An 18,496-nucleotide genomic window follows, 5' to 3' on the forward strand; every position below is an offset into this window, starting at 1 on the left:
TTTTTTTTTCCACGCAGTCAAAATAGTCCCGCTTGTGAATTTTACGTAGTGCAAGAACATTTTCTGTCACGTAGTTACATCTAAAACTAGTCAAACATGTCATGGAGTAGCCTGAGGCACCACTGTATATGGATCGTAAGACAATGATTGATTATCGTCATTGTTTTCTCCGACGGTAGCTCAAGTTTTAACAAGTATTTGTATCATATCTTGTTATCTTATCCAAATATATATATTTATCATCTATATTATCATTTAAAAAATAGAAGTTTTATAAAGTGTTGATATCATATTATATTTAAAAAAAATACATATAAAATTTAATTATACATTACCCACCGGAGCCAGCAAACAACTCTTGAAATGTTGCCAAGGCAATAGATTAAGAGTATATACAATAACGAGCCATTCCAGATAGAACATAAATTCTAGTTTAACGAGTGAATCAAAATTCATGGAAGAAAATGAAACTATTCTAATCTCTTTATGTACCACAATGAAGCATGTAGTTGCTTCCTGCTACCAGATGAAACATCTAATAAATCGAAAGGTGCAATTCTAGGAAAGAGAGAACTTCTTACGCATTTTCAATGCATGAACTGCTAGGCAGCTGGACTTGGTTTTTCTCAACAAGAAACTCGAGTTTCTGAAAGCAAGTCAAATTTAGAAACATGTATCAGACGAGTACACATATGAGCAAGGGCCATTAAGAACATGTCACCATTGAGGTACTCAAGAACAAAATTTTGTAGCCTCTGAAACAAGATTTAATCTTGTCTCGCTTTGATATTATATTGATTGAAGCTACAAAATTCAATTATGAAGGAGCCATGCGATATAAAGAGAAACTGAGAGATCTTTACCCTCACTGACTTGCTAACTTCTTCCAGCTTGTGAAGCATCAAATCTGAAGTTGCTACACCTCGTGTTTCTACTGAAACATGATGAGGAGAATTCATTGTCTGCAAAAAAATCAGCCCAAGTTCTATAAGGAGACAGGTTACATGAACCAATTGGAGACAATAGTTTGGAGAAACCATAAGCATGCATGCAGGCAGGCAGGCTGGCTGGCTGGCTATTTTTATCCATCATCATTAACACTCCAGTATACCAAGTTATGCTGGTAAACAAATGAAGATATCACGACTTCTCTATTCAAAATATAATGAAATCAATTGCAATTTGAACTGCATACGGCAATATGGCCTTAAGTAAAAACACTTAAGAAAAAAAAGCAATAAGATGGCATTAGGTTGGACTCTTGTATTAACCCAACCAGTGCTCTAAAATGCACCGCCGAGGCGCTGAGTGGTCACTCACCGCGTCGATTTTTAAAAACCGCCAAGGCAGCCGCCTAATGTGATATAAATAAATTTTTATTATTTTTTTTTTAAAAAAATATCGTTTGACATTTTTCAATCAATTTATATCGTATAAAGAGGAAGAAGATGTCATTGATTTTGAGTCTGAATCCGATATAGATGAATTATTAAAGAAATACAGAAATAAACAAGAAAAAATATATATTTAAGTGGGAAAAAAACAGTTTAGGCGGCAGGCGGCGGGCGATCGCTCGCCTACTACCTACCACTTTTTAGATCACTAAACCCAACTCAAAATTTTTGGAAAAGGTGTTAAAAATTATATCAATATTGAAGGTTGATATAATGAGTACAAACACATGTGCTATGATTTTTGAGAAAAGGTGAAGTAGTACGATGATACGTAAAAAGAAAGGTATGGCAAAAAAATGATTGCGAGATTGTCATATTTTAAATAGTTGATTTGAAATTTGAAATGATGTGTATTGTAAAAATTTTGAAAAAGAACGAATGCAGTTGGTTGGTGTTTTTTAAAAAAAATACGCGATGGGGTATCATGGGGAATCTATAGGCCTCTTGTTTTGATGGAACATTGACAGGAAAAAGAGAATCATGTGGAAAGTTTATTAACTTGACCAACCATCCAAGTGATGCACATTAACAAAGTACAGAATTTATAAGTTACCTTCCATCCTTTAGATGGCGAATTCAGTACAGCTGGACCCAAGGTCAAAGATTCCATTCGAAACATGCTTTCACCTCCAGAAATTTGAAGGTTAGAATTCCAGGTTTTGATATCGCGTATGCTCTTTGAAGCTTGTGTTACAATAACCTACATATCATCATTTAACGATTACACCTTCAAACTCAGAATAATACCGAAAAATAGTAAACCGATATTATAAAAAAATTACTGATAATTTTCATAATTCAACATGAATACGAGAGAAAAGTTGGGTTTTAGATACCTTCCTCAGAAGTCTAGGGTTATGAACTCCTTGAACCCGTAATTCATCAACAGGTGCAGCTTTACCATGTGCAATACTTTCAACTCTAAATGTATGCAATCCATACATTGATTGTAGGCAACCTAAATATTGACGATGTTAAAAAGGATACATATTTGTGGTAATAGACCAATCTATTACTTTTAGTTTCAAGCACTAAATTGTTTTCAATGCTAAAAAGATTCAGATTTTGTCTACAGAGTTTTTCACAGCATACACTTCCCCACCAAAAAAGCAATAAACAAGAGCACTTTCCAATAATCTTTCTTCAAATCAGCCTTTATCTATGTCATTTCGTGTTGTCTAGTTCTATTCTTTGTGGGATCATTTTCCCGTCAGATATGAACTATAAAAAGGACAGCAAGAAATTGCTCCTGATCAGAAGCTCCAGAATTTTCACAAGGGCTCTAGGGTTTGCAATAATGCCACACCATACCAACTTAAGCGAGTAGCTGTAGAAATTACGAATCGAACATTCCAGATAAATTTGGCTAAAACTGAGAACTTACTTCCACCTCCACACTGGACTGATTTCTTTATCCAATAAAAAAAGGATACGATGAAAACAGAGTTATATGCATGATCCCTATGCAGCCAACCACGACATTGTGAAAAATCAAGCACTTTCCTTAATTAAGGCAAAATGACAAGTGTTTTGAGTTATACCTTGCTCAATTATGATATCAATCACCATGGATAGAGGCATATGCTTCTCAATCTTTGTTTCTCCCCAAAACGGCATATAAGAAGGCCTTGTGACCTAATAAGGTGAGAAAAACATCAGGATATTATTTCTTGCAAAAGGATTACTACACTACACCTGAGAGATCAAATAGAAGATTAAATACCTTGTACACAATTTCTTTTGACATAACATAGAGTTTACGTGATCCAATATCTTTCTGAAGCACATATCTTCTGAATGGCAGATAAAGCAACATGATGATCCCGATACCCCAGGCCATAACTAGCAATAGGGATATTGAGAGCCATATTATCGTATCATAATTAACATTCTTTGACGCAAGTTCCTCAAATGAAGCCGTGTATAGAACTTGCAAATGAGTATCAACTTCTTCATCAATTTCCAGCTCAGACACAGAATCCGGAAGCAATAAATCCTTCGCAGAACCAACTTTTGGCAAATTCTTGGCATGACCCATCGGTATTTCACAAGCTAAAGCCTGCAGATAGGCTTATTCAATTCATCAACTGCAAAGGTTAAACACTTCCCCAAGAATCTTAGGAAAATATAATTGTAGTTAAAAGCATAGCAGATGTTTATACAAAATACAGACACAAATCACAAGGACCAACAAGCATGCTGCTTAATCTTCCAAGACGACGCAGGAAAAATTAAAAAGAGGAAAGATATACCAGTCAACTCAAAAAAATAGAATTACTCATACAAGAAAATTCCGCTTTTCTCTCATAACGAAGTTGACAAAATAAAGCTTACATATAGAATTACCACGCACTAAAATTATACAATGCAGGTTTCTATGAACAAAATGAATTTAAGAAATTGAAAGCTTCTAACCTTGACTTTATAATTCTTCCGGCGGAATATCGCTGGAAGATAAGGTCTTGCAAGCGAAAATCATATCCCTCACAGCCTCTCTCGATGGGAAAATTGGGTGATCGGAGTCCTTTCTAATATAATCGAGAAGAAGATGGTGAGTGTATTTTACCCTTTTGTCCGTATGACTAAAACCTCCATTAATATTAATAATTGAAATTTTTATTGTTACTCAAATTCTAGTTAGACTTTTGAATTATGTGGATCGGGTTTTGTAACGATGTGGGTCGAGTTTTGTGGGTCGGGTTCCACCATACTTGACATAGAACATATAAGCTCGATCCACATTTTATAACTCTTCTCTAATTAATGTTTTCGACAATTTGTGACATCATAGTAACGTTTTTAATATTAAAAATTGGGCCAAATTTGTGAAGTCATATTTTGGGTCAGAGAGTCAGTTGGTGTGGGTTGAGTTTCACGAAATCCGACCCAATATCCTGTCCAACATATACCCGACCCAGATTTTAAAAAATCTCTTTTTTCATGACAAATGACTTTGATTCTATTTTCATTCCTTTTATTGAACATTCATTTGATTAGAGATATGTTTTTCAATTTTTCCACCAAACTTGAAAGAAATCAATTTGAGAGTAAGTTGACACGGGGTCTCATTTCATAGACGAAGGTGATAAAATTCATTTATTTTTGTATGAAAATGAGTCGGAGCATTTGGTTCAACAAACAAAATTCAGTAATTTATTTAGAATTGTCAAAGATTATATGAATTCGAATCAGTTTTTCTGGTTTTTGATGAGTATAGAGTCTTATGATTGTGGTAATATTGAATTTTGAATGATATATAACAAGAGACCTATATGTTTTTCTTTGTTTGATCACTAGCCTGAATTACTCAAAAATCTATATTTGCGTGAGAAACTGAAATTGACTAGTCTTTAAATTTCATCCCACCTTAAATCTTAAGATGACGTGTCTTTTAAGCATCAAAATTCATTTGAATTGGACCATCGTTGTAATTATTGTAGTCCTATTATTTACATCAAAAGCTTGCAAACACTATATAGTATATACAGTCATTGTCACGAGTGAATCTCCGTCTATGATAGCGGCATTGGTCTTATATTATTGTTTCTTATATAAGCTAGCCGTGTTATTTTCCCCCCTTCTATTTTAACAAATAATATTATCTTTCCACTCAATTCATTTATTAAACATTTGTGTATATATTCCCATTACTATTTTATGTATTCTAATCAGAATATTTTAGATTCAAATATATGATTCTTATAAAATGATTTTCCAGAAGCAGAAGCATTAAGCAATTGGTACCATTTCTATCAAATACAGTACCGGATAATTTCAGGCTACTGGAAATGCATTCAAACCAATCACAGGAGACCATAACACACTCTTGAGAAAACAGCAGACCATAACACGCTCTTGAGTTTATTTCGAAGTTGTGTCCTGAATTATTACATTTATGTAAAATCATGCAAATCCGCGTGTCGAGGCCAGTCGCACTTCGCGTTAGATCAAATCCACCTTCCCAAGGAAAGGAACCAACTCTCATTCATGAATTGATATAGATAATCCATCCTTTGGCAGAGCGAAAAATAACTACAATGCGGTTCCAGCATATAAGGCATAAGAAATCGGAACAATTCCTGCCACGCTGTGAAGACCATAGATAATAAAAACAAGGATCAAAGCAGAGAGGGGCAGCTTCTGAAGTTCAAAACATGGGGTAAGACAGGATGAGGAGAATTAGGCGGGTCTTTTGAGAAACTTGCATCTTATATGAATATTTTTAAAATTTGGGGATAGTTCCCCCAGTTACTGGATCAAAGAACAATGCTATGGGCAATGCATGCTCGTGTTGTTGTGTACAGATATGGAGACATAGATCTTCACCATTTCATGGAAAGATTGCATTAACGAACGCCTCTGGATCAAAGGGTTGGAGATCATCTAATTTTTCGCCGACACCAACAAACTTCACAGGAATGCCAAGCTCATCAACTACACTAACCTGCAAGTAGAATTAGAATATAAGATATGGTGTCCCATAAATTTGAAGGACAAAGAGTTAGGGGTCGCCATAATACTAATAATGAAGAATTGCATATGGCACCCTAAAAACATGTTAGTTATGCAAAACCTCGGCCAAAATTCATGATTACATCTTCTTTCCACAAGTAACAAAGACAATTAGGCATATTTTGTTACCGTGGAGTCATTTTATACCAGATCTTTGGCATTTTTTAAGTTCGGTAGGTTAGATGAAATGTTGAGTTTTGGATTGGAGGTTCATGTGTTGGAGAGGGTAGTAGATACAATTTTCCATAAGAAAGAGATAAAGAACAAGAATAGGAAATTTCAATATACCACACAGCCGCCTCTCGCAGAACCATCAAGTTTGGTCAAAATCAATCCCGTCACTCCAACAACCTGAAACAGAGTATCAAATCTAACTCTTTAATCCAAGACGGGATTTGCTATGAGAAAACCCCAAGGTTCTATTAATAAGCTATAATTTCAAATTACATCAAATAATTACTAGAAAATTTTAGGCGCAATTATTCAAAATGTTCGAGGCATAATGAAGAATGCAGGGGAGCTCATGGCGAGGGGTGCCATCTCAATAAACTTGTACTTTTAGAGTAAATATACCCGACTATTTAAATTTCTTTTTTTGGGGGGTAAGGGGGGTAATTTAAAATTATAGAATGTTAAAACAGTGTTGACGACCATGGATAGGATACATTACATCATTGAATTCTCTTGCTTGCGGAAGCATATTTAAGCCAGTTGTCCCATCCAATACTTGCAGAATTTCCTGTAAATTGTGAAATAATTTACATAAATATTGGCGAAAGTTCAACATGCCACCATCAGGTATCGAGCCATACAATAAAAATCCGCAGAAATTCGAGAATACTGACATTAGGCGCGCCAGAGACAACTTTGCCAACAGCTTTCTTGCAAGCTACCAATTCTTCCATGAGGCTATAGTTAGTGTGCAAACCTGTAATTATGATAAGAATGCAAATAAGGAAAAAATTGTTAATTAGCAACAAAATTGTAGAACAGAAAGCAAAAACATGACTGTATCAAACTTACGTCCAGATGTGTCGCACAGAACAACATCAAAACCTTGCTCTCTCCCTTTTTTTACAGCTTGCGAAAGAACTACATGGGAAAAACTTCAAAATCACATGTTAGGAAACATTAGCAGCATTTTTAACATTTATATAACAAGTAAAGCCATATATTCTACCTGACGAGGCCTTTGCATTTTCTTTTTCAGCAACAACAATCTCACAACCCGTCCTTTCTGCCCATATCTCCAATTGATCAGTTGCAGCTGCTCTAAACGTATCTCCAGCTGCCAACAACACCTAGCAAAATTTTAAAAGTATGCCAAATAGAAATGAGAAACAATTTAATTTTAGGCTAGGGTTATGTTTATGACAGAATAAACGTCTAATTTCCATGGAGTAAGAGAGTTAGTGAATTTGTGTTTTATTAGGCAGGAAATTTTTTTGATAGGAAACGATATTACATTAATTACAAAAAGCGGATCAGAGGTCCACACAAAACGAAAAGTGAAATAAAAGCATCTGGACTACATTCTCTGAAGGCTTAAACCAAATGAAAGTTCAACCTTGTTTTATTAAGATTAATCTTGAAATAATAATTTAACCAACAAAAACAAGACAGGAAAGGACAGGACGGATAGACATCTCACCTTGATCCCTTCTTTCTTCAATCTGTTGGCAAGTTTTCCTGCACAGTGGACGGAATATTTTTTCAGTCTTATGACTTTAAAAATCTATAAATCCAGGAAATCTTCAAAACCAATATAACGAAAAGCGATAATTGAAATGACGTTCTGTTTAAACTATTCTGGCATGCAAATATCTGTTGGATTTTAAATATTGTTAAAAATATAGTGAAGATAGCATGCAACAAAATATAGTATTTAATTAATTTGATTGCAAGTCCTATATCTAGCACACAATGGCAGAATATTAAAAATTCTTACTGGTGAGTGGTGTCTCTTAATACAATTATGACACAATGAAAAAGTCTTAGGAAATATTTCATGTAATTATATTTTTCTAAATCAAAATAAAATCATACCAATCACACAAAAGATACATTATAATTTTATTTTTAATAATAACAACTCTGTTTTACGGATATATTTTTTGTTTCCAAGAAGAATGAACCATAATTTACAGACCAATTCAACTTACAAGAAGATTATAGAATATAGGTACTGTTTATAATCGCTTCATTCATGGACATGAAAAATACAAATAATTTTTTTTCCAGGAGCAAGCAAAAAAACCATCATCCTTGATGTCCCAAAGATGTTAAACTTAAAAAAAATATTTCAATATCAATTTGATAGGATTACCGAGAGATGTAGTCTTCCCACCTCCATTGACACCAACCACCATGATCACAGCAGGTTTTCTAGCAATCAAAATTTAGTCAGTCACCCACATGGAACCCAAAACAAGCCAACAGACAATGTTTCATTGAACCAGTTCTGACCTGAAACCAAGCTTGAGCTCGGTTTTAAGTCCCTTTGCAGTTAACAAATTCAATACACTCCTCTTTAAAGAATCCTATAATTAAATACTTACACTCAGATAATACTTGAAGCATAAAAACATAATCTTGCTATATAAAGCTATTACATAAAATAAACATCAGAAAATAATTACTTTAATTTCGCTCCCAGATTTGAGTTTGCCAGCGTATATATCATCCCTCAAACTCTCCACGATCTTTATGGTAATCCTTGGACCAAAATCAGCCACTAACAATGCCTAACAGTAAATAGAAAAGGAAATATAAAACTGATCCAAAAATATACAAGCCCAGTAACTTAAATTCATATCATGAATAGTTTTAAACCAGTATCAATCGAATAATAATAAAATGAGTATCCAAACTCCATATTCAGATGAATTATAGTTGGTGTGATTATCAGCTGCGAACAGTCCCGGGTAAACAGATTATTCTCTAATGTCAAAGCGAGAAATAAAAAATTCGAATCCAAGCAAGAAGCTTCACGCATAATTTGGCAACAAAATTACAACAGAATCTGGGAATATAGAACCTCTTCCAACTCATCCAGAACCCGGTCAGTATCAGATAGATTCCAGTAAAGCAAAAGCTCGTCGATGACAGCTAAATTATCCCTTGTTTTGGAAAACCCGGAGAAGATTTTCTCCACGTCACTCTTAGCTTTCTCTTGGATCAACCGCCCAAGTTTTGTGAAGAACCCAGTTTGCCCAGATGCACATTTGAACCGGGAGGTACGGGTATGGGTCCAGACCGGTGAGACGTGGAGGAGTGTGGAGGAGGAATTCAGTGGAGATGGCAGTGGCGGTTTGGGGGGTAGGAGAAGATGAGAAGGCAGCGGTGAAGCCATTTTGTGGGACGGTGATGAAGTGTGGGCGAAGCTGCAACGGACAGATAGAATTACCAGAAAGCTTTAAACGTCGTCGAATTGCATAAGTTGCACTCTTTTTTTACAAAATATCTTTCAATTAAAAGTAATAATTTTGATTTTTTATTTGTTTAATAAAAGCCAAGTACGTAAAATTAAAAACAAAAATAAAGTTGTGTTGCAAACTCAAGAGTCAAGACGACGTCGATTAGCTGAGCTACTTTGATGGGCAGCTCAATTTGCATTCATATCCTTATCTAGTTGTTGATTTGAATTTTATATAAAATATGTGTTTGTGTGCGTGTAGAATAAAATATATATAGTCATCGTCGCTTTCTCTTCTCTTCTCTTGCTTACGAATAAATAAATGCAAGAGTTTTGCAAAGACTTTGCCTTCCAATTTCACGACATAGCTTACCTTTGGATTTCAAGTCTATTAAGTTTTTTGTTTGGGTTTGGACAAAATATTGTATAGTTTAATTTGGAAAATATATAATTTCTTCTAAGTTCATAATGGATTCATTTAGATATTTCTTTTTATTTTTTTCAAAAAAAATATTAATATGTATATTCTATGAGCGATGATACATGTACATCCATATTTGTACAACACAAAAAATTCAATGCAAAAATTCAATTTGTCAAAATCTCACTATACATTGAATACAAAACATCACGATATAACAGTAAAATATCGCGATATAATGGTTGTAAATATCGCTGTAACGATATATTGATTGTATCTTTGGTATTATTCATATTCTATTTAGACATTTAATTTTCAGAACGTGGAGACAATCCATCTAGATTGCACGGAAAGAAATGTCCATTGTTAGATGAAATGGATGAATATGGACTAATCATAGAAACTAGGAAAAAAGACTTACAAATTTGAATGATACATGAAACATTCGCGATCATTTAATTTTGTGTTTTTTTTGTCATATGTTTCCAACTACTCCAATATCTAAAATATAAATAATTGTCGGATCATTTATAGTTAATTTGACAGCAATATTATAAATTTCAGAATATTTTTTAAATTCGAGATTTAATTATAATAAATATATTGTGCAACTAAAAGAAAAAGGTGGAAAATATTTCTAAATCATATCTCTTACGCAGGATCAGATATATAATAATATATCTCTTTATTATTATTATTTTATATAAAAAATAATGTCCATTGACAATTATTAAAATTAAAATCAAACTTTCGATCTACGCTGCCGCCATCTTCCCCCTCTTTTCCTGTTGCATTCCTTGATTCTTCAGAACATCTATATAAAGCAGTACCCAAACTCCTTTATTATTCAGATTTGAAGATCAACACAAAAGGCTAATTTTAAGAACCCACATGGAAGTACGAACGTCAAAAGCCATTGAAGTTACCGTCATATCCGCTGAAGGTTTGCTCGAGAGTCGACGAAAACCCGTGAAGAAAAACGCGTTTGTTGTCGTGAAATCCGACCCACGGAATCCCATATCAACGGGTGTGGATTCGGAAGGCGGGAGTTACCCTTCGTGGAACCAGAAGCTGGAGATGGAGCTTCAATCGCATGTCCGTTTCATCGCGGTGGAGGCGCATTCTGGCAGCAAGGTCATAGGATCCGCGAATATCCCGGTCATGGATTTCTCGGGTGGATCTCTGCCGGAGAATTATTTGAGTTTCTTGAGTTACAGGCTGAGAGACGCCAACGGGGAGAAGAATGGGATTATCAATCTGTCGGTGAAGGTCAAGGGAGGCGTAAAAAGTGGCTACGCAGCCAGTTGTTCGCGACCCTGGATAAGGGCTCCGATGGATGACAAGGTGGCGAACTGGATTGTAACTGGAATTCCTGTTTCGTATTGGTAGGTTGTGAGTTTAAGAGTGATAGATCACGTTATTTTTGAAAAGGAGAGATTACGTTATTGTTTGTTCATATTGTTTTCTATAATTATTACATTTATTTGTTACTTTATTATTTATTAAATGCGTAAGTATCGAATTTTTTTCGAGAAATTGGTCTTCAGTCCCCAACCGTCGATTTTTTTTGTGTTAAGCCCCTGAGTACTTTTTTAGTACCACATTTTCACGTGAAGTATACCACATTTCCACATGAAGTGTACCACATTTTGTATGACATAGTACCACAATTTTGTGGGTAGGGAGTGAACCTAAAGAAATATTTTGATTGAGGATTTTTCACCGACTTCCTCAATTTTCTCTTAGATTTACATAACCATAATGCTCACAAATAAGAAAATGTGGTTTGCATCTAGCCGCAAATCTAACGAAACTCTACCAGAACTTTCAGTAGTTATTATAAATTTTGATCTAATTCTAGGATTTATTTTTTGTTGGGTTGATTCTCTATCAGGTGGTTATAAAGTCTGTTGATTCTCTATCACGGTTTTATATGCACAAGAGATTTTCATTATTTACAAATTCTAACAAAATCATGGGTTCTTTATAATACAAAGTGATCCCAAATTTTTCTTTGTTTTGTGCAGCTAAAAGCCCCTACTCTCGACTGTTCCGTTTATCCTAATTGAATCAATTGCATCTCCCATGCCCCCGTCGTCAAAGCCAAATGTTCTTCTTCATCTTGGCCATCAAAATTGTAACACCCTAAAACTATAAATGAATTTTTTTATATTAACACGAGTTTATAATTAAATATTTACAATAATGAAAATTAATTATACTAGAGGAGTTGTAATGTCAACGACCAACTAGAAAATAAATTATCTTCATATATATTTCATGATTTTAACTGTTTAATTTATTAGTTATATAAAAGATGAGATAGTACATTTGATGATTATCATGAAAACAAATATTTAATTACTATATATTATAAATGCATTATTATCGATTCAACAAACTAAAAAAGATAAATGTCATTTGAGCTCGAGATTGACATGTGTGATGTTGTACATCATTAGACCTTATGAGCTAATGCAACAATGAAACTACATATACTGGTGATGTGCTTTGACTCGTTTACTGACTTCATGAGGTTCATCAAGTGACAATATTGAGTGTAGTCACGAAACATATATGAGTCGATGTATTGTAGTAGATGATTAATAGCTCGTTTGCTAGCATAAATATCCTATGTTATCTGTTGATATCATAGTGCAAAAAATCTCTTGCGAGAGTAAGGTATGTGTTTTAGGAAAATGAAGTTTCCTAATTGCACATGTGATGTTGCTTTGAAATTCAATGATACTTCACATGGTAATCAAATTTATATATAAATTTGGATGTACCAATAATTATAGATTCGATGCAATATATGTGATGTAAGGATTATATTATACGTTAACATAATTAATGGGTTCTTGTAGACATTATCAGTGATATTAATAAAACATGGAGAAAAACATTGAAAAAAAAAGCTCCCTCTCACCCTCTGATTGGCAGCTCACGAAACCGCCATCGTCTGAGCTTCACGTGGAAGACAAGTTCACAAGACAAAACTCTATCGTGGTATGAGACAAGTTGTATGGAGATAAGTAATATTTTTTAATAATAAAATATATAAAAATGATAGTAATATAATGTTTGATTTGATTGATTAATTTAATTAAATTTGAGATAATGTGATATTACCGTTTTGTCTTTTTGAAAATATTAATAAAATATTTATAATATTATTTATTAAAGGTAATATTGTAATTTCAATTCAATGATTTGATTGATAGATGGATAAATAATATGGTGCATCAAACATGAGATTAGATTTGATAAAAATAATGGAAAAATAATATAGCGAACCAAACGGTACCTTAATAAAACTATTCTAAAGAGACTAGCATTCTATGTAGTAAGATAAATACAAAATCGTAAAATCTAATTCTCTAATTCTTTAGCTAATATTATATAACTATATATATATATATATTTTTTATTAACTTATACGCAACAAGCACCAGTGGTCTAGTGGTAGAATAGTACCCTGCCACGGTACAGACCCGGGTTCGATTCCCGGCTGGTGCAATGATAATCAGGCTTGCGATGATGATAGCTGCGCCATAATCGCCGACGGTTGGGTCTGTCGCAACATCTGCTCGCGGATGAAATCAGGCGTCGCTGAGCTATCCCTGATTTTTTTTAATTTTTCCCCCTTGATATTTTATTTTTTTTGAGATTGAGATAATCGGGCAGACACTCAACGTTGTTAAATTACGAAGTTAAGTTCTGAATACCTACTAGGCCAATTGTTTGTTTGGTAAGACAATAAATAGTAGACAGAAAAAACCTTGACAAAACTTGTAGCGTTTAATCCAAATTTCATTTGAAAACTTTACATCTACCTTCAGCCTAAATGTAAAGATAAAAAAACAGAACCGCACCACAAAAAAAAGACCAAAGTGCATCACAAGAGACATTGGTCTTTAGTCAATTAAATGGATTCACAGCTTCCACAACTTTTTTGTTGCTACAAGAATCTTCTCCTTCCCAGGCGATTCGGATTGTTCTTCGCGTACAGACACCCTCCATCTTACGGCCCAAGAAATACGATCTACTTTGTCTATTGTTTCTGGGGAATCCCGGATGACAACTGTGCCTTCTGGGCGCAAAATTCTATCCATTTCGACCATCAAATCCACAAGGTTACACCTGCAAAATGGAGTCTAGGTCGTCAAACTGGTACAAAACTTCAAATGATTATATACTAATATTAAAACTGCAAAATAGATTGTTACTAAAATCTCACACTAAACTGATTATTGTCAAGGTTAGTGCAAGAACCGAATGCATGCTATTGCCATGTAAACTATAACTCTTAGAGGCAGCATAGTTCAAATATTGTAGATCGTATAGTAACTCAAAAGCCAGTGACCGTGACAAATGTTGCTCTGCTCAATAATCTTTCATAATAATTGCTCCAATGTGCACGTCATTGGAATTGAACATGGGACCATGGCTCCAATACCATGCGTCAAAACATGTCTCCTGCTATATAAAAACTACAGATAGTGGTGGCAGTGCAATTGAAATTTTAGAAGGTGTACGGTAGCCCAAACGAACACATTGCAACTACTATGAATGGCAGGGATTATTTTGCATTTATGGCAAGATCCTATGACGTAGTTTGATGCTAACAACCATGGCTGCAAGTGGTGCAGCCAAGTTCGATACGAAAAATAAAAAAAAGAGTGAAAATCAGCGTACCTGTCCTTTCCAGAACTGGGATCCTTTGTAAGGGATTCTATATCAGTTACATGAATCAGATCATATGTTCGAGGATATGTCGAAAAAGGCTCACACCTGAGAGCAACAGCCACAGACAAATTTCAGCAGTTTAAAATATGTGATACAATGCGAAGCTATTATTTGAACACCTATCATAATCCAAAAAGATTATTATTTCATAGAAAGAACCTTTACTACTTGGTCAACAATATATGTTAGCAAGCAGCACATACTATCATATATTTGATGAGTTTGGGAATGAACAAGTACTAGAGAGACGTTAGAAATGAAAACTGGGCAATGTCTACCCACCAATCATGATAAATTCCAATTAGTCCTCGATCATATATAACATCAAGAGTAGTAGGTTTATGAGCTGGGACAACATTCATCACCCAAACAGGATCAGATATTATTGCAGCGGCAAAACCTCCGAAGAAAGCGTTCATATCCATGACATTTCTAATTGATGGAGTACCGAGTTTTAGATTTAGTGATTTCTTGTAGTGATTAACTCTCTTTTCCCATTTTTGGCTGTCAGCTTTAAACAAATTGAGCCCATTTTTCACAACATTCGCTCTGGAAGGTGCTTTTGTCAATCTCTCTGGCCATTTTGGAATCGTCCCAATAGAATAATCTCCATAGGACAAAGATATCCTGCTCACACATTTCTTCAATTTAAAATACCTGAAATTTCAAATAGTTAAGTCTAAATTATGTTCTTGCCATATAAAGGGATTGTACATGCATATTTAATGATTTTCAAGAATAATGAACTGCAACACATATTATAGTGTACCATGCAAGATTAGGGTTATCAGATACGTTGCAAATGTTGATTCCAAATTTATTTTTATTCAGAGGACATAAACTGTCAGTAGGCTTTTTCCAAATGGCCGTGTTTCCATCAACGATAATAAGCTCATAACACAAAGATCTAGCTATTGCCTGAAGATCAGCCCATTCCTTTTCCTCTTTAGACCATCTAACTGGAGGGCCAGATATGACTAGGTTGCCTCCTGGGCGAAGCAACCGATCAACTTCAAGAAAATATGCCGCATCTGAAAAGTCACAAGTATTTTGTGTTACTAAGAAAATTATTGGATTCATAGAACCTTGATTTGGGAGAGAGTTTCTTTACAAGACTACTCTAACTTACCGTAGGCAGTGAAAGGAATTAGGCATCTTGAACAATGCACAAGATCAAATGAGAAACCAGGAAAGGGCAGTCTATGAGTTCCTAACATGGCGATAAATGCTGGTACTCCTCTTTCAAGAGCAAACTGAATCTGAGCTTTGTGCGAATCTCTTGGAGCAAAAGAAAGAGTCAACATGTTTTCATTAAGCATGTATCCGCCGAAACTAGCAACCTACAATAAGAATGACTGCTGAAAATTTTAAAATATCATTCATTGTTAAGATCAGATTGGGAACAGGATAGAAAATCGTACCCCACATCCCATATCAAGAGCTGTTCTTAAATCTCCACTGGCAATGGGGATATACTTTTTAAGTTTCTCGATGTACTGAACTGCTCCATCAGGAAACATTGTGCCCCCACCAGGGAATATGAAATATGGACCTTCCTTTTTCATCCACCCTTGGTGACCTTTTCGATCAGCAATTTTATCATAGGGCATGTTATCATGCCATATCTGCATATCAACTCTGAGTAAAACAAGAATTCCAAGAATACATATCTCACCACTATAGATCAACTATTTCAAATAATATTCCAATCTTTTGTTCTATTTTTACATTCATAAATACAAGTAATGTTGAAGTTATCTTCACTTCATTTTAGAACATGGGTCATTCAACTGCATAAATAGATCTCACAAGTCGCAGATACAAAGCATGAAAACTAGCGACTCTAACATCCTAACTGGATAGACATATTTTTGAAAGTGTATGTAGCAAAAGCAATGAATCTTAGATTAATTAGACTCATAAACAAGTAATTCTGTCAAGTGAGTAATCCTTGCATTACATTTCCATATCAGGAGATTCCAAACTACATTTTACTACATTTTATCAATCAATAATTACATTGTGAGACACTACTCTTTAGTAGATAATTTAAATATCATCATAAGCAAAGTATTCAAAAACCCCATGACAATCTGCACCATTTTTTTAAACGCAAAATGGATATTTCAATAAAATTTAAGATTTCTCGGTCCATGCCTAGTATAGGAAGACCTCACAACAAATGAAAGGTGCCGAAGCTATCGCCAAACATTTTAAACGAGCATAAAAACCAGTATCAATACTTAGTAACATCCAAGTCCTAAATAGGAGGAATGAGCATAAATTGGGAATTTACGAACACTAAGCCTACAACATAAGCATTTCACTTTACTAAAAGCCACGCAAAGCAATTTATCACCATCTCATAAACTCAAATTAAGAAGTAAGAACAAAACTCATACTAATGTGGTAGTCACTTGCCAAATCATTAAAGACTCGCCTATTTACTACATTATCCACCTTCAACTATAGCGCGCAGACGTCTAGGCAGAACAGACAACCCAGAAACAACAACTGCACTTTATACGTAGGTTAATCTCAAGCTCAACACACACCAAAAATCTAATCTTTTACGACTTAACTCACTACATAAATAATTATAAACTCAATCAAGCCAATACTTGAATCTTTCTGTATAATAAATGGAATCAACCAATTAAGCAATAAAGGACAATCATTTCACCTTGTGCAAACTCTCCGGCCATTGCACTGAAACACGGTATCCCCGAGGGGGAGGGATCAAGCACAACAGCGTCTCCTCAACCGGCGGGCAATGCCTCTCCCGATAGAAATTCATCTCCCTACTCAGCTTACTATTAAGTCTAGGATCCTCACAGGGCATGTGATCCACCATTTCAGCAGGGCAAGAATCGATCTTCACTGCCTGCCGGCCAAGCTCCACCTGCGCCACCAGCTTCGCACGTTGGCGCGGATCTGAACCCGACGAAGGAAGAAGCTTCTGGTCCCTCGGCGCCGCGAGTGAGCCACCCAGTGGAGTGAATACTACTAGGTAAAAGAGAAACGCTGCTCCGAAAAACGCGGCGCTGATTATGTTCCGCAGACGCCATTGCCGCACATTTCTCTGCTTCGAAGACAGAAGATTAGGATGGCCCATTAATTTGTTCGCCACCAAGTTCCTTTCTTGGACAAGAACCGAGCTTCAAGATCTCATTTTACGCATTCGCATACACATGTAACTGCATGTACGTACGTTATGTCGTTATCCTTCTTGAATCTGTAGCAGAACTCAGAACAAATGCGGATTGCTTTTCGATGATTACACTCAGAAAACTCGTCCGATGGAGTGATTTTTGATAATTTCAGGGACGGCGGGGGAGTGTATCGCTAAAGTTTAACGTACATATCAAAGAAAATCAACAAACCGTTACTTTACGCGCGCTTCCTTTGGGACTCGGTTGAAGTATAGACCCCATATTCACATCAGATTGAATTAAAGCAGCTTGCCACCGTAAGTGTAATTTAGATAAAATTTAGGTAAAATGTAATTATTAAAATTAACATGAATAATATGATATTTCCTTTTTAACCGTGTCACACATCAATTTTGTAACAATTTTCATATAATAATAGATTATTAGCGCTCCTATTTGTAATTAATTTGTGAAATAAAGATAGTTTTGTAATTTACGTAAAATGAAGATAACATCATAATTATAAAAATTAACACGAATAACATGATATTTTAATACCAATTTGGTCGGAAACAGATGTTATTAACAAGTTTTTAGAACTCTCTTCGATAATTTAGGAGTCTTGAGATTAATTCAAAATCTAATCGCGCCGGATTCTTTACGAACAATACATCATCTTATTTGTTTCATTGTTTCTTAAATATGTTACAAGTAGTTTCAAAAAAAAAAAAAAAATATGTTACAAGTTCCATCTGATTATATTCTTTTCTTAGAATCAAGGTATGCCCTTTCA

The 18,496-nt window shown here is 34.8% G+C and overlaps 4 protein-coding genes and 1 non-coding gene across 10 annotated transcripts; 2 read left to right on the plus strand and 3 right to left on the minus strand.

Annotated features, from left to right (window-relative positions):
- Positions 1-382: 382 nt before the first annotated feature.
- On the minus strand, positions 383-4,042 carry LOC140987256 (uncharacterized). Of its 3 annotated transcripts, none has more exons than XM_073455694.1 (7): positions 3,870-4,042; positions 3,178-3,557; positions 2,996-3,089; positions 2,291-2,412; positions 2,008-2,154; positions 864-962; positions 383-646 (listed from the first exon to the last, which is right to left on the minus strand). In XM_073455694.1, the coding sequence occupies exons 2-7, from the start codon at positions 3,490-3,492 to the stop codon at positions 578-580; spliced, it is 846 nt and encodes a 281-aa protein (XP_073311795.1). In that variant the 5' UTR covers positions 3,493-3,557; positions 3,870-4,042; the 3' UTR covers positions 383-577. The 3 variants fall into 3 exon arrangements, with proteins under 3 accessions (XP_073311795.1, XP_073311796.1, XP_073311794.1); XM_073455695.1 differs by having other exon boundaries at positions 3,178-3,570; XM_073455693.1 differs by having other exon boundaries at positions 3,178-3,541; positions 3,870-4,041.
- A 1,158-nt stretch (positions 4,043-5,200) lies between these two features.
- Positions 5,201-9,400, minus strand: LOC140987704 (cell division protein FtsY homolog, chloroplastic). 3 transcript variants are annotated; one of them, XM_073456342.1, is made up of 12 exons: positions 9,004-9,400; positions 8,606-8,710; positions 8,433-8,506; positions 8,293-8,351; positions 7,618-7,655; positions 7,147-7,267; positions 6,990-7,058; positions 6,812-6,894; positions 6,637-6,705; positions 6,255-6,317; positions 5,781-5,898; positions 5,201-5,486 (listed from the first exon to the last, which is right to left on the minus strand). In XM_073456342.1, exons 1-11 carry the CDS (start codon positions 9,316-9,318, stop codon positions 5,785-5,787), a joined length of 1,110 nt encoding a protein of 369 aa, XP_073312443.1. In that variant the 5' UTR covers positions 9,319-9,400; the 3' UTR covers positions 5,201-5,486; positions 5,781-5,784. The 3 variants fall into 3 exon arrangements, with proteins under 3 accessions (XP_073312443.1, XP_073312441.1, XP_073312442.1); XM_073456340.1 differs by having other exon boundaries at positions 5,201-5,541; XM_073456341.1 differs by having other exon boundaries at positions 5,201-5,540; positions 5,772-5,898.
- A 1,271-nt stretch (positions 9,401-10,671) lies between these two features.
- On the plus strand, positions 10,672-11,288 carry LOC140988899 (BON1-associated protein 2-like). The gene has a single exon (XM_073457984.1). The coding sequence runs from the start codon at positions 10,694-10,696 to the stop codon at positions 11,189-11,191; it is 498 nt and encodes a 165-aa protein (XP_073314085.1). The 5' UTR covers positions 10,672-10,693; the 3' UTR covers positions 11,192-11,288.
- Positions 11,289-13,250: 1,962 nt separating this feature from the next.
- Positions 13,251-13,321, plus strand: TRNAG-GCC (transfer RNA glycine (anticodon GCC)). Its single transcript has one exon. It is a non-coding gene; the product is annotated as a tRNA-Gly (tRNA).
- A 254-nt stretch (positions 13,322-13,575) lies between these two features.
- LOC140987375 (probable pectin methyltransferase QUA3) lies at positions 13,576-18,017 on the minus strand. 2 transcript variants are annotated; one of them, XM_073455848.1, is made up of 7 exons: positions 17,454-18,017; positions 15,973-16,176; positions 15,681-15,891; positions 15,321-15,582; positions 14,834-15,208; positions 14,501-14,596; positions 13,576-13,945 (listed from the first exon to the last, which is right to left on the minus strand). In XM_073455848.1, exons 1-7 carry the CDS (start codon positions 17,664-17,666, stop codon positions 13,738-13,740), a joined length of 1,569 nt encoding a protein of 522 aa, XP_073311949.1. In that variant the 5' UTR covers positions 17,667-18,017; the 3' UTR covers positions 13,576-13,737. The 2 variants fall into 2 exon arrangements, with proteins under 2 accessions (XP_073311949.1, XP_073311948.1); XM_073455847.1 differs by having other exon boundaries at positions 17,235-18,016.
- Between the last annotated feature and the right edge of the window lie 479 nt (positions 18,018-18,496).

This window comes from Primulina huaijiensis, chromosome 11 (genome assembly GCF_012295235.1).
Source record: "Primulina huaijiensis isolate GDHJ02 chromosome 11, ASM1229523v2, whole genome shotgun sequence".
Taxonomy (NCBI): Eukaryota; Viridiplantae; Streptophyta; class Magnoliopsida; order Lamiales; family Gesneriaceae; genus Primulina; species Primulina huaijiensis.

What these genes read in the sequence shown, in the direction of transcription:
- LOC140987256 (XM_073455694.1), bottom strand. Translation starts at nt 3,492, where the DNA reads ATGGGTCATGCCAAGAATTTGCCAAAAGTTGGTTCTGCGAAGGATTTA. An exon ending in CGCCATCTAAAGGATGGAAG is followed by an intron (nt 963 to 2,007) that starts GTAACTTATAAA and finishes ATTTTTTTGCAG; the next exon opens with ACAATGAATTCTCCTCATCA. An exon ending in AAGTTAGCAAGTCAGTGAGG is followed by an intron (nt 647 to 863) that starts GTAAAGATCTCT and finishes ACTTGCTTTCAG; the next exon opens with AAACTCGAGTTTCTTGTTGA.
- LOC140987704 (XM_073456342.1), bottom strand. Translation starts at nt 9,318, where the DNA reads ATGGCTTCACCGCTGCCTTCTCATCTTCTCCTACCCCCCAAACCGCCA. An exon ending in AATCTGGGAGCGAAATTAAA is followed by an intron (nt 8,507 to 8,605) that starts GTAATTATTTTC and finishes ATTTAATTATAG; the next exon opens with GATTCTTTAAAGAGGAGTGT. An exon ending in GAGCTCAAGCTTGGTTTCAG is followed by an intron (nt 8,352 to 8,432) that starts GTCAGAACTGGT and finishes TTTGATTGCTAG; the next exon opens with AAAACCTGCTGTGATCATGG.
- LOC140988899 (XM_073457984.1), top strand. Translation starts at nt 10,694, where the DNA reads ATGGAAGTACGAACGTCAAAAGCCATTGAAGTTACCGTCATATCCGCT.
- LOC140987375 (XM_073455847.1), bottom strand. Translation starts at nt 17,666, where the DNA reads ATGGGCCATCCTAATCTTCTGTCTTCGAAGCAGAGAAATGTGCGGCAA. An exon ending in AATTCCTTTCACTGCCTACG is followed by an intron (nt 15,583 to 15,680) that starts GTAAGTTAGAGT and finishes GTGACTTTTCAG; the next exon opens with ATGCGGCATATTTTCTTGAA. An exon ending in GATAACCCTAATCTTGCATG is followed by an intron (nt 15,209 to 15,320) that starts GTACACTATAAT and finishes TTGAAATTTCAG; the next exon opens with GTATTTTAAATTGAAGAAAT.